Source organism: Nerophis lumbriciformis, linkage group LG26 (assembly GCF_033978685.3).
Source record: "Nerophis lumbriciformis linkage group LG26, RoL_Nlum_v2.1, whole genome shotgun sequence".
In the NCBI taxonomy this organism is placed as follows: domain Eukaryota; kingdom Metazoa; phylum Chordata; class Actinopteri; order Syngnathiformes; family Syngnathidae; genus Nerophis; species Nerophis lumbriciformis.
Window position 1 is genome coordinate 2919103 of NC_084573.2, and position 18140 is coordinate 2937242.

At 33.8% G+C, this 18140-nt stretch overlaps 1 protein-coding gene across 1 annotated transcript; it reads right to left on the minus strand.

The window, feature by feature from the left end:
• Positions 1 to 788: 788 nt before the first annotated feature.
• On the minus strand, positions 789 to 17680 carry mrps26 (mitochondrial ribosomal protein S26). The gene is made up of 4 exons (XM_061987663.2): positions 17262 to 17680; positions 6272 to 6418; positions 1233 to 1356; positions 789 to 1162 (listed from the first exon to the last, which is right to left on the minus strand). Exons 1-4 carry the CDS (start codon positions 17480 to 17482, stop codon positions 1031 to 1033), a joined length of 624 nt encoding a protein of 207 aa, XP_061843647.1. The 5' UTR covers positions 17483 to 17680; the 3' UTR covers positions 789 to 1030.
• Positions 17681 to 18140: the final 460 nt, after the last annotated feature.

Consider the following 18140-nt stretch of genomic DNA (forward strand, 5'->3'; position numbering starts at 1 on the left):
GTAACTACAGTTGGTCGCTACATCTGTAAGTGCGAGTTAAAACTTGACTACGCCATTTATCAACAACACCCAGAAACGCTTTGCAAATGCAAACAAACGCCTGAGCAACTTGTTTAAGAACAAACATTTCTCAACCAGCTATTGCAAGGAATTTAGGGATTTCACCATCTACGCTCCGTAATATCATAAAAAGGTTCGGAGAATCTGGAGAAATCACTGCACATAAGCCATGGCATCAAAAAGCGACATCAGTGTGTAAAGGATATCACCACATGGGCTCAGGAACACTTCAGAAAACCACCGTCAGTAACTACAGTCGGTCGCTACATCCGTAAGTGCGAGTTCAAACTCGACTACGCCATTTATCAACAACACCCGGAAACGCTTCGCAAATGCAAACAAATGCCTGAGCAAATTGTTTAAGAACAAACATTTCTCAACCAGCTATTGCGAGGAAATTAGGGATTTCACCATCTACGCTCCGTAATATCATCAAAAGGTTCGAAGAATCTGGAGAAATCACTGCAAATAAGCGATGGCATCACAAAGAGACATCAGTGTGTAAAGGATATCACCACACGGGCTCAGGAACACTTCAGAAAACCACTGTCAGTAACTACAGTCGGTCGCTACATCCTTAAATGCGAGTTAAAACTCGACTATGCCATTTATCAACAACACCCAGAAATGCTTCGCTGTGGAAAAGGGTTGCATACCCCTGATTTAGTGCAGTCTGCATTAATTTGGGACCAACAGAAATGCAAAAAGACAGGAGACAGTGAGACCTGGTGAATAAATGACATTTGATCTTAGTTGTTGGTTTATACAGAATCAAATAACTGAGTCACGTCAACAGAACAAACTTTGAGGACTCCCGTTAAACACGTCATCCATGACGGTTCCTCAGTACCTTACAGTCACTTATCAGCCTGATGCTTGAGCTTTCTTCAGTTCCAGGAGAGTCTGCATTCTTTTAGAGATGAAAATCCACTTCCGGTTGGAGCTGGGATGGCGTCCAGACTTGGCCGGTTCACTGCAACACGGTCTGTTTGACAGCTCGCCCTTCCTTGTCGATGGCGAAATTGTAATTCTTGGGGTTGTCCAAGACCTCTTCTATGCGCTGGTCCAAGTTCTCCAAAGTGATGAAGTTCTTTGCATCCTCCTGGGGAGCGTGAAGCAACTGTAAGATCTCTACCAGGAACGACTGTGGTCTGACAAGGAATGCCTCGTACCTGCAACTGGAGCACCTCCTCTTCCTTCTGCCGGAGGAATTCTTCTTCTTCTCGCTGACGCTCCAGGTCTGCTTCCACACGTTGACGCTGCGCCTCTTCGGTTTCCTTCTCAATCCTCAAAAGTCTGCCAAACACATGACGGGTTAATAGGGGCGAGACCTTTATTTCGGCCTGCTTTGTTTGGGTAAATCATGTCCACACAAGACTGCACGGTGCGACCAATGAACTCGCAAATGTGACTAAAAATAGACTTGAAAAAATGAAAGACCTCCTGAAAGAAATCCATCCAAATTTGATCAAACTAGAGTAAAATATTTGCCCACATGCATAGCATGTTTAAACTAAAACCATAACCAAACGGACAAGTGATTGACGCACATTTTAAAAATGTATATTACGTTTATAAAGTAAGTAAATATGTCCATGGACACATGAGGACTTTGAATATGACCAATGTATGATCCTGTAACTACTTGGTATCGGATTGATACCTAAATGTGTGGTATCATCCAAAACTAAAACCATAACCAAAGGGACAAGTGATTGACGCACATTTAAAAGATTTATATTATGTTTATGAAGTCAGTAAATACGTCCCTGGACACATGAGGACTTTGAATATGACCAATGTATGATCCTGTAACTACTTGGTATCGCATAGATACCTAAATGTGTGGTATCATCCAAAACTAAAACCATAACCAAACGGACAAGTGATTGACGCACATTTTAAACATGTATATTATGTTTATAAAGTAAGTAAATATGTCCCTGGACACATGAGGACTTTGAGTATGACCAATGTATGATCCTGTAACTACTTGGTATCGCATAGATACCTAAATGTGTGGTATCATCCAAAACTAAAACCATAACCAAACGGACAAGTGATTGACGCACATTTAAAAAATGTATATTATGTTTATAAAGTCAGTAAATACGTCCCTGGACACATGAGGACTTTGAATATGACCAATGTATGATCCTGTAACTACTTGGTATCGCATAGATACCCAAATGTGTGGTATCATCCAAAACTAATGTAAAGTATCAAAGAAGAGAAGAATAAGTGATTATTACATTTTAACAGAAGTGTAGATAGAACATGTTAAAACAGAAAATAAGCAGATATTAACAGTAAATGAACAAGTAGATTAATAATCCATTTTTTTACAGTTTGTCCCTCATAATGTGTACAAAATAATAGGTGTATAAATGACACAATATGTTACTGCATAGACTAATTAGGAGTCTTTGTTTGTTTACTTACTACTAAAAGACAAGTTGTCTAGTATGTTCACTATTTTATTTAAGGACTAAATGACAATAATTTATTTATTTAAGGACTAAATGACAATAATAAACATATATTTCATGTACCCTAACATTTTTTGTTCAAATAAAGGCAATAATAAAAAAAATTTGTGGTCCCCTTTATTTAGAAAAGTACCGTAAAAATGTTATTACTGCACGGTGCTCCCAATGAACTCGCAAATGTGACTAAAAATAGACTGTGGGACTTGAAAAAATTAAAGACCTCGCATTTCGCTCCTGAAAGAAATCCATCCAAATTTGATCAAACTAGAGTAAAATATTTGCCCACATGCATAGCATGTTTAAACTAAAACCATAACCAAACGGACAAGTGATTGACGCACATTTTAAAAATGTATATTACGTTTATAAAGTAAGTAAATATGTCCCTGGACACATGAGTACTTTGAATATGACCAATGTATGATCCTGTAACTACTTGGTATCGGATTGATACCTAAATGTGTGGTATCATCCAAAACTAAAACCATAACCAAACGGACAAGTGATTGACGCACATTTTAAAAATGTATATTACGTTTATAAAGTAAGTAAATATGTCCCTGGACACATGAGGACTTTGAATATGACCAATGTATGATCCTGTAACTACTTGGTATCGGATTGATACCTAAATGTGTGGTATCATCCAAAACTAATGTAAAGTATCAAAGAAGAGAAGAATAAGTGATTATTACATTTTAACAGAAGTGTAGATAGAACATGTTAAAACAGAAAATAAGCAGATATTAACAGTAAATGAACAAGTAGATTAATAATCCTTTTTTTTTTACAGTTTGTCCCTCATGTGTACAAAATAATAGGTGTATAAATGACACAATATGTTACTGCATAGACTAATTAGGAGTCTTTGTTTGTTTACTTACTACTAAAAGACAAGTTGTCTAGTATGTTCACTATTTTATTTAAGGACTAAATGACAATAATAAACATATGTTTCATGTACCCTAACATTTTTTGTTCAAATAAAGGCAATAATGCAATTTTTTTGTGGTCCCCTTTATTTAGAAAAGTACCGTAAAAATGTTATTACTGCACGGTGCGACCAATGAACTCGCAAATGTGACTAAAAATAGACTGTGGGACTTGAAAAAATTAAAGACCTCGCATTTTGCTCCTGAAAGAAATCCATCCAAATTTGATCAAACTAGAGTAAAATATTTGCCCACATGCATAGCATGTTTAAACTAAAACCATAACCAAACGGACAAGTGATTGACGCACATTTAAAAAATGTATATTATGTTTATAAAGTCAGTAAATACGTCCCTGGACACATGAGTACTTTGAATATGACCAATGTATGATCCTGTAACTACTTGGTATCGGATTGATACCTAAATGTGTGGTATCATCCAAAACTAATGTAAAGTATCAAAGAAGAGAAGAATAAGTGATTATTAAATTCTAACAGAAGTGTAGATAGAACATGTTGAAACAGAAAATAAGCAGATATTTACAGTAAATGAACAAGTAGATTAATAATCAATTTTTTTACAGTTTGTCCCTCATAATGTGTACAAAATAATAGGTGTATAAATGACACAATATGTTACTGCATAGACTAATTAAGAGTCTTTGTTTGTTTACTTACTACTAAAAGACAAGTTGTCACTATTTTATTTAAGGACTAAATGACAATAATAAACATATGTTTCATGTACCCTAACATTTTTTGTTCAAATAAAGGCAATAATGAAATTTGTTTGTGGTCCCCTTTATTTAGAAAAGTATCGTAAAAATGTTAGTACCGATACCAAAATATTGGTATCGTTACAACTAACGAAGGCCCGTTAAAAACGCGGCTGGCAGCTTTAATTAATAATTAAAGCTGCAAGCAGCGTTGGTCGGGCCCGCGTATTTGGCAGGTGCTAGTCCTAAGTGTCCCAATACTTTTGTCAAGTTGTAGTCCTAAGTGTCCCAATACTTTTGTCCAGTGTAGGTGTCCCAATACTTTTGTCCAGTTTTAGTCCTAAGTGTCCCAATACTTTTGTCCAGTTGTAGTCCTAAGTGTCCCAATACTTTTGTCCAGTTTTCATCCTAAGCGTCCCAATACTTTTGTCAAGTGTTAGTCCCAAGTGTCCCAATACTTTTGTCCAATTTACGTCCCAAGTGTCCCAATACTTTTGTCCAATTTACATCCCAAGTGTCCCAATACTTTTGTCCAGTTTTAGTCCTAAGTGTCCCAATACTTTTGTCCCGTGGTAGTCCGAAGTTTCCCAATACTTATGTCAAGTTTTAGTCATAAGTATCCCAATACTTTTGTCAAGTTTTAATGTGAAGTGTCCCAATACTTTTGTCCAGTTTTATTCCTAAGTGTCCCAATACTTTGGTCCAGTTGTAGTCCTAAGAGTCCCAATAGTTTTGTCAAGTGTAGGTGTCCCAATACTTTTTTCCAGTGGTTGTCCTCAGTGTCCTAATACTTTTGTCAAGTTTTAGCCACAAGTGTCCCAATACTTTTGGCAAGTTTTAGCCACGAGTGTCCCAATACTTTTGTCCAGTTTTAGTCCTACGTTTCCCAATACTGTCGTCTACTTTTAGTCGTAAGTGTCCCAAGACTTTTGTCAAGATGTAGTCCCAAGTGTCCCAATACTTGTGTCCAGTTTTTGGCCTAAGTGTCCCAATACTTTTGTCCAGTGATAGTCATAAGTGTCCCAATACTTTTGTCTAGTGTACCTACCTAGTCTGCATTGTGTGGGCATGCTGGTGCATCCTGCTTTTAAGCAACCATTAAAAAAAAACAGCAGCATCAGCGCAGCGGTTCTTTGAAGGGTCATAAAATCAAAACCGGAGCAGGTATCAAAACGCTCATCTGTACTTTTAATCACAAGGGTTCAATCTCTCTCCTGTGTTAGTTTGAAGCCGAAACAACAAACGTGCTCAGAGGAGATAATGTTTGAAGAGAGGTGACCGGTTTTTACAAAAATTTTGTTTTGAAGGGGGAATAGCAAACTTCCTGTAGATCTTTGCTTAAGGATGTCAATGAATGAAATGTAGGTCTAAGTGAGACCTACATAGAGGTATTAGTTTCATGTCTCTCCAACATTCCCAGTGCGAGTTACAGGCAGTTTTGTCATTTTTGTCTTACGAGGAGCAGTTATTTCTGCGTTTTATTCAAAAATTGTGCTAGAGCGCAATTTTGAGATTTGGGGTTAGGTTTTTTTATTAGATCGCAATTTTTGCCAGTCCTGATGTGTGTGTTCAGTTTGGTGAGTTTTGAAGCATGTTAAGGGGGTCAAATTGCAGCTCAAACAGGCAAAAGTGACTGTTTTTAGTACTTTTTTGTCTTGAAGGGGGAATTGCCAACTTCCTGTTGATTTTTGCCCGAGAATGTACTATTATGAATTCTAGGTCTAAGTCAGACCTACATAGAGGTTTTTGTTTCATGTCTCTCCGACCTTCCTAGTGGGAGATACAGGCAGTCTAGTTTTTTTTTCTCTAGGGGGCGCTAGAGCGCAATTTTGAGTTTTGTGGTTCGTTTTTTTTATTAAAAGGCAATTTTCGCAGGTCCTGATGTGTGGGTCAAATATGGTGAGTTTTGAAGCATGTTAAGTGGGTCAAATTACAGCTCGAAGAGGCGGCCGGTATAATAATAATAAAACCTTACAAATTCAATAGGTCCTTATGTCCCATTGCATAAGGACTCCCTGTGGGAGTCCTTATGCAATGGGCCATGCGGGCCCTAATTAGATATTCCTGCTGACCGTAGTTGGAGCAGGCGTTGGTTCTCCTGGTCGTTCCACGCCATGAGGGCACGATGCTCCATAGTCTCCTGCCTCGCCTTCTCCTCCGCCAGGGAGCCCGTCTCCTCCTCGTACTTCTTTCGGAGCAGCGCCTCCTTAAACTCCAGACTAAGACGCAGACGACACAAACAAGTTAGTCGGCATATTCGACAATTTGTCTAGTTAAAAAAAGAAGCATAATGCTACACAATGGGAGTGTGGGGAAATAACCAATGGACTTGGTGATGAAATCAAGTAATGCACTAATATGATTGAGACATAGTACAGTAACGACCTAAAACAGGGGGTCAAACGTACGGCCCGCGGGCCGGATCAGGCCCGCAAACAGGTATTTTCCGGCCCGCCTGATGAGTTTGCCAAGTATAAAAATGACCACAAAGTTGTCGTTTGGTGATTACAGCTTTTTAATGCGTACTTCAACATGTAAACAATGCAGTATGTACTTTATTATCATATATGTAACTCTCTTATGGATAATCAATTGATTTATGCACAGAAGAAAAGCGTCAATATCAAAATATTACTTTGAATCCCTTTTTGGCAACCACTAAGTTGTCATTTTATGTAAATTTCAGTTTTTTAAAGTGTACTTCAACATGCAAACAATGCAGTATGTACTTTATTATCATATATGTAACTCTCTTATAGGTAATCTAATAATTTATGCACAGAAGAAAAGTGTCAATATCAAAATAGAACTTTGAATCCCTTTTTGGCAACCACTAAGTTGTCGTTTGGTGTAAATTTCAGTTTTTTAAAGTGTACTTCAACACATAAACAATGCAGTATGTACTTTATTATCATATATGTAACTCTCTTATAGGTAATCTAATAATTTATGCACAGAAGAAAAGTGTCAATATCAAAATATTACTTTGAATCCCTTTTTGGCAACCACTAAGTTGTTGTTTGGTGTAAATTTCAGTTTTTTAAAGTGTACTTCAACACAAACAATGCAGTATGTACTTTATTATCATATATGTAACTCTCTTATGGATAATCAATTGATTTATGCACAGAAGAAAAGCGTCAATATCAAAATATTGCTTTGAATCTCTTTTTGGCAACCACTAAGTTGTCATTTGGTGTAAATTTCAGTTTTTTAAAGTGTACTTCAACACGTAAACAATGCAGTATGTACTTTATTATCATATATGTAACTCTCTTATGGATAATCAATTGATTTATGCACAGAAGAAAAGTGTCAATATCAAAATATTACTTTGAATCCCTTTTTGGCAACCACTAAGTTGTCATTTGGTGTAAATTTCAGTTTTTTAAAGTGTACTTCAACACGTAAACAATGCTGTATGTACTTTATTATCATATATGTAACTCTCTTATGGGTGTCAATATCAAAATATTACTTTGAATCCCTTTTTGGCAACCACTAAGTTGTCATTTGGTGTAAATTTCAGTTTTTTAAAGTGTACTTCAACACGTAAACAATGCAGTATGTACTTTATTATCATATATGTAACTATTTTATGGGTGTCAATATCAAAATATTACTTTGAATACCTTTTTGGCAACCACTAAGTTGTCATTTGGTGTAAATTTCCGTTTTTTAAAGTGTACTTCAACACAAACAATGCAGTATGTACTTTATTATCATATATGTAACTCTCTTATGGATAATCAATTGATTTATGCACAGAAGAAAAGTGTCAATATCAAAATAGAACTTTGAATCACTTTTTGGCAACCACTAAGTTGTCATTTGGTGTAGATTTCAGCTTTTTAAAGTGTACTTTAACACGTAAACAATGCAGTATGTACTTTATTATCATATATGTAACTATTTTATGGATAATCAATTGATTTATGCACAGAAAAAAAGTGTCAATATTAAAATATAACTTTGAGTCATTTTTTGGCAACCACTAAGTTGTCGTTTGGTGTAGATTTCAGTTTTTTAAAGTGTACTTTAACACGTAAACAATGCAGTATTTACTTTATTATCATATATGTAACTCTCTTATGGATAATCAATTGATTTATGCACAGAAGAAAAGTGACAATATCAAAAATATTACTTTGAATCCCTTTTTGGGAACCACTAAGTTGTCATTTGGTGTAAATTTCAGTTTTTTAAAGTGTACTTCAACACGTAAACAATGCAGTATGTACTTTATTATCATATATGTAACTCTCTTATGGATAATCAATTGATTTATTTACAGAAGAAAAGTGTCAATATCAAAATAGAACTTTGAATCCCTTTTTGGCAACCACTAAGTTGTCATTTGGTGTAAATTTCAGTTTTTTAAAGTGTACTTCAACACGTAAACAATGCAGTATGTACTTTATTATCATATATGTAACTCTCTTATGGATAATCAATTGATTTATTTACAGAAGAAAAGTGTCAATATCAAAATAGAACTTTGAATCCCTTTTTGGCAACCACTAAGTTGTCATTTGGTGTAAATTTCAGTTTTTTAAAGTGTACTTCAACACATAAACAATGCAGTATGTACTTTATTATCATATATGTAACTCTCTTATAGGTAATCTAATAATTTATGCACAGAAGAAAAGTGTCAATATCAAAATGGAACTTTGAATCCCTTTTTGGCAACCACTAAGTTGTCATTTGGTGTAAATTTCAGTTTTTTAAAGTGTACTTCAACACGTAAACAATGCAGTATGTACTTTATTATCATATATGTAACTATTTTATGGGTGTCAATATCAAAATATTACTTTGAATCTCTTTTTGGCAACCACTAAGTTGTCATTTGGTGTAAATTTCAGTTTTTTAAAGTGTACTTCAACACAAACAATGCAGTATGTACTTTATTATCATATATGTAACTCTCTTATGGATAATCAATTGATTTATTTACAGAAGAAAAGTGTCAATATCAAAATAGAACTTTGAATCCCTTTTTGGCAACCACTAAGTTGTCATTTGGTGTAAATTTCAGTTTTTTAAAGTGTACTTCAACACATAAACAATGCAGTATGTACTTTATTATCATATATGTAACTCTCTTATAGGTAATCTAATAATTTATGCACAGAAGAAAAGTGTCAATATCAAAATGGAACTTTGAATCCCTTTTTGGCAACCACTAAGTTGTCATTTGGTGTAAATTTCAGTTTTTTAAAGTGTACTTCAACACGTAAACAATGCAGTATGTACTTTATAATCATATATGTAACTATTTTATGGGTGTCAATATCAAAATATTACTTTGAATCTCTTTTTGGCAACCACTAAGTTGTCATTTGGTGTAAATTTCAGTTTTTTAAAGTGTACTTCAACACAAACAATGCAGTATGTACTTTATTATCATATATGTAACTCTCTTATGGATAATCAATTGATTTATGCACAGGTGAAAAATGTCAATATCAAAATATTACTTTGAATCCCTTTTTGGCAACCACTAAGTTGTCATTTGGTGTAAATTTCATTTTTTTAAAGTGGACTTCAACACAAACAATGCAGTATGTACTTTATTATCATATATGTAACTCTCTTATAGGTAATCTAATAATTTATGCACAGAAGAAAAGCGTCAATATCAAAATATTACTTTGAATCCCTTTTTGGCAACCACTAAGTTGTCATTTGGTGTAAATTTCAGTTTTTTAAAGTGTACTTCAACACGTAAACAATGCAGTATGTACTTTATTATCATATATGTAACTCTCTTATAGGTAATCTAATAATTTATGCACAAAAGAAAAGTGTCAATATCAAAATATTACTTTGAATCCCTTTTTGGCAACCACTAAGTTGTTGTTTGGTGTAGATTTCAACTTTTTAAAGTGTTCTTCAACACGTAAACAATGCAGTATGTACTTTATTATCATATATGTAACTCTCTTATGGGTGTCAATATCAAAATATTACTTTGAATCCCTTTTTGGCAACCACTAAGTTGTCATTTGGTGTAAATTTCAGTTTTTTAAAGTGTACTTCAACACAAACAATGCAGTATGTACTTTATTATCATATATGTAACTCTCTTATAGGTAATCTAATAATTTATGCACAGAAGAAAAGTGTCAATATCAAAATATTACTTTGAATCCCTTTTTGGCAACCACTAAGTTGTTGTTTGGTGTAGATTTCAACTTTTTAAAGTGTTCTTCAACACGTAAACAATGCAGTATGTACTTTATCATCATATATGTAACTCTCTTATGGGTGTCAATATCAAAATATTACTTTGAATCCCTTTTTGGCAACCACTAAGTTGTCATTTGGTGTAAATTTCAGTTTTTTAAAGTGTACTTCAACACGTAAACAATGCAGTATGTACTTTATTATCATATATGTAACTCTCTTATGAGTAATCAATTGATTTATGCACAGAAGAAAAGTGTCAATATCAAAATATTACTTTGAATCCCTTTTTGGCAACCACTAAGTTGTCGTTTGGTGTAGATTTCATTTTTTTAACGTGTACTTCAACACGTAAACAGTACAGTAGTTACTTTATTATCACTTATATTACTCTTATGGGTAATTAAATAATTTATGCACAGAAGAAAAGTGTCAATATCAAAGGGGAACTTTGAATCACTTTTTGGCAACCACTAAGTTGTCGTTTGGTGTAAATTTCAGTTTTTTAAAGTGTACTTCAACACAAACAATGCAGTATGTACTTTATTATCATATATGTAACTCTCTTATAGGTAATCTAATAATTTATGCACAGAAGAAAAGTGTCAATATCAAAATATTACTTTGAATCCCTTTTTGGCAACCACTAAGTTGTTGTTTGGTGTAGATTTCAACTTTTTAAAGTGTTCTTCAACACGTAAACAATGCAGTATGTACTTTATTATCATATATGTAACTCTCTTATGGGTGTCAATATCAAAATATTACTTTGAATCCCTTTTTGGCAACCACTAAGTTGTCATTTGGTGTAAATTTCAGTTTTTTAAAGTGTACTTCAACACGTAAACAATGCAGTATGTACTTTATTATCATATATGTAACTCTCTTATGAGTAATCAATTGATTTATGCACAGAAGAAAAGTGTCAATATCAAAATATTACTTTGAATCCCTTTTTGGCAACCACTAAGTTGTCGTTTGGTGTAGATTTCATTTTTTTAACGTGTACTTCAACACGTAAACAGTACAGTAGTTACTTTATTATCACTTATATTACTCTTATGGGTAATTAAATAATTTATGCACAGAAGAAAAGTGTCAATATCAAAGGGGAACTTTGAATCACTTTTTGGCAACCACTAAGTTGTCGTTTGGTGTAAATTTCAGTTTTTTAAAGTGTACTTCAACACGTAAACAATGCAGTATGTACTTTATTATCATATATGTAACTCTCTTATGGATAATCAATTGATTTATGCACAGAAGAAAAGTGTCAATATCAAAATATTACTTTGAATCCCTTTTTGGCAACCACTAAGTTGTCATTTGGTGTAAATTTCAGTTTTTTAAAGTGTACTTCAACACGTAAACAATGCAGTATGTACTTTATTATCATATATGTAACTATTTTATGGATAATCAATTGATTTATGCACAGAAGAAAAGTGTCAATATCAAAATATTACTTTGAATCCCTTTTTGGCAACCACTAAGTTGTCGTTTGATGTAAATTTCAGTTTTTTAAAGTGTACTTCAACACGTAAACAATGCAGTATGTACTTTATTATCATATATGTAACTATTTTATGGATAATCAATTGATTTATGCACAGAAGAAAAGTGTCAATATCAAAATGGAACTTTGAATCACTTTTTGGCAACCACTTAAGTTGTCATTTGGTGTAAATTTCAGTTTTTTAAAGTGTACTTCAACACAAACAATGCAGTATGTACTTTATTATCATATATGTAACTCTCTTATGGATAATCAATTGATTTATGCACAGAAGAAAAGTGTCAATATCAAAATGGAACTTTGAATCACTTTTTGGCAACCACTAAGTTGTCGTTTGGTGTAAATTTCAGTTTTTTAAAGTGTACTTTAACACGTAAACAATGCAGTATGTACTTTATTATCATATATGTAACTATTTTATGGATAATCAATTGATTTATGCACAGAAGAAAAGTGTCAATATCAAAATATTACTTTGAATCCCTTTTTGGCAACCACTAAGTTGTCGTTTGGTGTAGATTTCATTTTTTTAACGTGTACTTCAACACGTAAACAGTACAGTAGTTACTTTATTATCACTTATATTACTCTTATGGGTAATTAAATAATTTATGCACAGAAGAAAAGTGTCAATATCAAAGGGGAACTTTGAATCACTTTTTGGCAACCACTAAGTTGTCGTTTGGTGTAAATTTCAGTTTTTTAAAGTGTACTTCAACACGTAAACAATGCAGTATGTACTTTATTATCATATATGTAACTCTCTTATGGATAATCAATTGATTTATGCACAGAAGAAAAGTGTCAATATCAAAATATTACTTTGAATCCCTTTTTGGCAACCACTAAGTTGTCATTTGGTGTAAATTTCAGTTTTTTAAAGTGTACTTCAACACGTAAACAATGCAGTATGTACTTTATTATCATATATGTAACTATTTTATGGATAATCAATTGATTTATGCACAGAAGAAAAGTGTCAATATCAAAATATTACTTTGAATCCCTTTTTGGCAACCACTAAGTTGTCGTTTGATGTAAATTTCAGTTTTTTAAAGTGTACTTCAACACGTAAACAATGCAGTATGTACTTTATTATCATATATGTAACTATTTTATGGATAATCAATTGATTTATGCACAGAAGAAAAGTGTCAATATCAAAATGGAACTTTGAATCACTTTTTGGCAACCACTTAAGTTGTCATTTGGTGTAAATTTAAGTTTTTTAAAGTGTACTTCAACACGTAAACAATGCAGTATGTACTTTATTATCATATATGTAACTATTTTATGGATAATCAATTGATTTATGCACAGAAGAAAAGTGTCAATATCAAAATGGAACTTTGAATCACTTTTTGGCAACCACTTAAGTTGTCATTTGGTGTAAATTTCAGTTTTTTAAAGTGTACTTCAACACAAACAATGCAGTATGTACTTTATTATCATATATGTAACTCTCTTATGGATAATCAATTGATTTATGCACAGAAGAAAAGTGTCAATATCAAAATAGAACTTTGAATCACTTTTTGGCAACCACTAAGTTGTCGTTTGGTGTAGATTACAGCTTTTTAAAGTGTACTTTAACCTGTAAACAATGCAGTATGTACTTTATTATCATATATGTAACTCTCTTATGGATAATCTAATAATTTATGCACAGAAGAAAAGTGTCAATATCAAAATGGAACTTTGAATCACTTTTTGGCAACCATTAAGTTGTCATTTGGTGTAAATTTCAGTTTTTTAAAGTGTACTTTAACACGTAAACAATGCAGTATGTACTTTATTATCATATGTGTAACTCCCTTATGGATAGTCAATTGATTAATGCACAGAAGAAAAATGTCAATATCAAAATATTACTTTGAATCCCTTTTTGGCAACCACTAAGTTGTCATTTTATGTAAATTTCAGTTTTTTAAAGTGTACTTCAACATGTAAACAATGCAGTATGTACTTTATTATCATATATGTAACTCTCTTATAGGTAATCTAATAATGTATGCACAGAAGAAAAGTGTCAATATCAAAATATTACTTTGAATCCCTTTTTGGCAACCACTAAGTTGTCGTTTGATGTAAATTTCAGTTTTTTAAAGTGTACTTCAACACGTAAACAATGCAGTATGTACTTTATTATCATATATGTAACTCTCTTATGGATAATCAATTGATTTATGCACAGAAGAAAAGTGTCAATATCAAAATAGAACTTTGAATCACTTTTTGGCAACCACTAAGTTGTCATTTGGTGTAGATTTCATCTTTTTAAAGTGTACTTTAACACGTAAACAATGCAGTATGTACTTTATTATCATATATGTAACTCTCTTATGGGTGTCAATATCAAAATATTACTTTGAATCCCTTTTTGGCAACCACTAAGTTGTCATTTGGTGTAAATTTCAGTTTTTTAAAGTGTACTTCAACAGGTAAACAATGCAGTATGTACTTTATTATCATATATGTAACTCTCTTATAGGTAATCTAATAATTTATGCACAGAAAAAAAGTGTCAATATCAAAATATTACTTTGAATCCCTTTTTGGCAACCACTAAGTTGTTGTTTGGTGTAGATTTCAGCTTTTTAAAGTGTACTTCAACACGTAAACAGTACATTATGTACTTATCATTTATATAACTCTTATGGGTAATCTTATAATTTATGCACAAATGGAGTGTCAATATCAAAATATTACTTTGAATCCCTTTTTGGCAACCACTAAGTTGTTGTTTGGTGTAGATTTCAGCTTTTTAAAGTGTACTTCAACACGTAAACAGTACATTATGTACATATCATTTATATAACTCTTATGGGTAATCTTATAATTTATGCACAAATGGAGTGTCAATATCAAAATATTACTTTGAATCACTTTTTGGCAACCACTAAGTTGTCGTTTGGTGTAGATTTCAGCTTTTTAACGCATACTTCTACACGAACAAAACAAAGTTCTGATTTGCGACTTTTTCCACCTCAAAAAAAATGCTACAATACATCCCAGTTTTAGTGTCTTGGCTTTGGCGCGGCAGAGGACATTAAACTTGACTAAATGCACCAAGAGGACATTAAACTTGACTAAAAGGAGGAAGTCGTAACAAACAGTTTTTTTCCGGCCCGCGTGATGAGTTTGCCAAGTATAAACATGAGCTGCTTTTTTTTTTTTTAACGAAAGAAACTGCTGTTTTAAATGTGTCCACTGGATGTCACAATAGCAATTCTGTTAGGCAAGCAAACGGTACATAGAAAAGGGTGATTGTGGCTCCTCCTCCTCGACCCAAATGTAACTTAAAACCTGCCGTTTTATGTCTTCTGCTTGGAACACATGGTCATTCGGCACCCTCCTTGCCCCAAAATGTCTGTCAAACTCAAGAACTTAACCCTTTTGAATAGTTTTTACCTCCGTTTTTTACGGTCTGTTGAGTTAGCACTGGATCGATACGTGGACATGACAAAGGAGGCATTTGATACCTCGAAGAGTTTACATGTTGTGTATTTTTTGATAAATCCCAGAAAGACTGCGACTTAAAAGTTTAATCCAAGTCGAAGCTCATGGTTTTTTTTGAAACTGCACCAATTTCCTCAGAATTTTCCAACAAACTTGAAGTGTTTTTTTTGTCCAGAGGATTATTTGTGATTTGTACGTTTTTTCAGAATGTGCTTGTTCTATTTTTGGCCAAAGTAAAACAAAGCAATCAACATGGAGTTGTCTTTATTTTTAATAATAATAATAATAATAATAATAGATTGTATTTGTAAAAAGCACTTTACTTTGAGTAAACAACCTCAAAGTGCGACAGTGTATTAAAAAAATAAAAAGATAATAAAAAATAAATAAAAATAAAAACTATAACAGCCAAGTAGCTAGAACTAGTATGCATATATCTAAAAAAATGTTTTTTTTAAAAAGAAGGGTTTTTAAGCCTTTTTTAAAAACATCCACAGTCTGTGGTGCCCTCAGGTGGTCAGGGAGAGCGCTCCACAGACTGGGAGCGGTCTACAATTGTTCGTAGCTTTTATTTTTAAGTTATCGTGCCATGATTTTACCACTTGGGAATGGATTTTCCAATATGAGCTCAAATGAGTTTGACACCCCTGCCCTAAAAGGTAGGATTTTTATTTTTTTAAATTAATGATTTCATAGCTAGAGCATAAAAAAACATGTTTAAAACCTCAAATACAGTTTTTTAACAGAGAGGACACCACCATACTTGCCAACCTTGAGACCTCCGAATTCGGGAGGTGGGGCGGGGCGTGGTTGGGGGCGTGGTTAAGAGGGGCGGAGTATATTAACAGATAGAATTCACCAAGTCAAGTATTTCATACATACATATATATATATATATATATATATATATATATATATATATATATATATATATATATATATATATATATATATATATATATATCTACATCCTGAAAATATGCAAACAAACTGTGTTTAGATAATTGATACTTCAAACTTGCATAAATAAATATTAAGGAATGTAACATAACTTGGCTTCTGAGAGTTTCAAAATGTAATGAATAAAATGCTAAAGTTGTTGATAAACAAACAATTATTTTAATAATTGAATATGGTCATTTTAAATGAATTATTATGATAATTTAAAATCAATTATTTCAAATATGTTTATTTTAATTTATAATTCTATGGCTGGATGTAATAAGGAGTCACGAAAAAAATACAAATAAAAATACAATTAATTTTGATGTTTTTAGCAAAATATAGTAAAAATGTATTTAGTTTTTTTTTTTTTTTTTAATTAATAAATATATTTATTTTTAGGTAAGATAAACATAATACAATTTATCTCTAGTCTGGATGATTTAGTTCTTGTCATCCTGTTGTCCTCCCGTCATGAAAAAAAGGCTGTCCTCACTCAGGTCCGCATGGAGCTGGAGGGGGCGTGGCTTCCAGCTCCGGCTGAAAATCGGGAGATTTTCGGGAGAGGCGCTGAATTTCGGGAGTCTCCCGGAAAATTCGGGAGGGTTGGCAAGTATGGACACCACAGTCATACTTACACTCGTCATAATCCAATGTAGTGATGCAGCCAATCAGAGGCCGCCATACTGAACAGCGCGCTCTGATTGGTTAGGTCTATTTAGGACCTAAACATTCATATTTGTAGCTAATTTAGCCATTTTTTATGCTGGAAATGCAAAATTGTGACCTAAATGAAACACAGGATAAAAATCCAGCCCAACACTTCTAAGCGCGATGTGGCGAGGGACGACTGTACTGCTTAACAAAGTCATCCATTAGCATGAGCGATGTGGTCATTAAAGTATCAACAGGTGGTTATCAGTACTGACATGTCCGAGGGCCGGTGAACGTACCGCAGCGCCCTCAAGATGAGCGTGTAGTCGGCGTATCTCTCCCGCAGCACCACCATCTCCACCGGGTCCACCGGGGGAGGGTATTTGACTCGGCCCAGCTTGGACTTGGCCACCGGGTCCGTGCGCGACTTCCTCCCGCGTACAGCCTCCACCAGCACGGCGTGCCTGGGCGCCAGTAACCGAGCGACATGAACGCCTCTGTGGCCGATTGCCTGGAACATTTCTCTGGTTCGACGAAGCGTCTAAAAAAGGTATCCCGCTTCTTTTTTTTTTTTTTTAGTGGTTAAAAGTGTCCGTTAGCCGAAACCTGGACGCCGCCTGGGAAGAAAAGTGTAACATTGACACTGCGGTACTAACATCGGGGGAGCAAGCTGGCGGCCATCTTGTGTCCTCTGACCGGGAAGTGGTCGGGCGGGAAGAGTCGACGGCGCATTGTTGCCACCTGGCGGCTTGGGTAAGTTTGGTGTATTTAAGTTCATTTATTTACAGAAGAAAAGTGTCAATATCAAAATATTACTTTGAATCCCTTTTTGGCAACCACTAAGTTGTCATTTGATGTAAATTTCAGTTTTTTAAAGTGTACTTCAACATGTAAACAATGCAGTATGTACTTTATTATCATATATGTAACTATTTTATGGGTGTCAATATCAAAATATTACTTTCAATCCCTTTTTGGCAACCACTAAGTTGTCATTTGATGTAAATTTCAGTTTTTTAAAGTGTACTTCAACCTGTAAACAATGCAGTATGTACTTTATTATCATATATGTAACTCTCTTATGGATAACCACTTGATTTATGCACAGAAGAAAAGTGTCACCGCACCGTGCTGTTCACCGCACCGTCTCTTCTCAGTATTTGAACGGCAAATGTGAA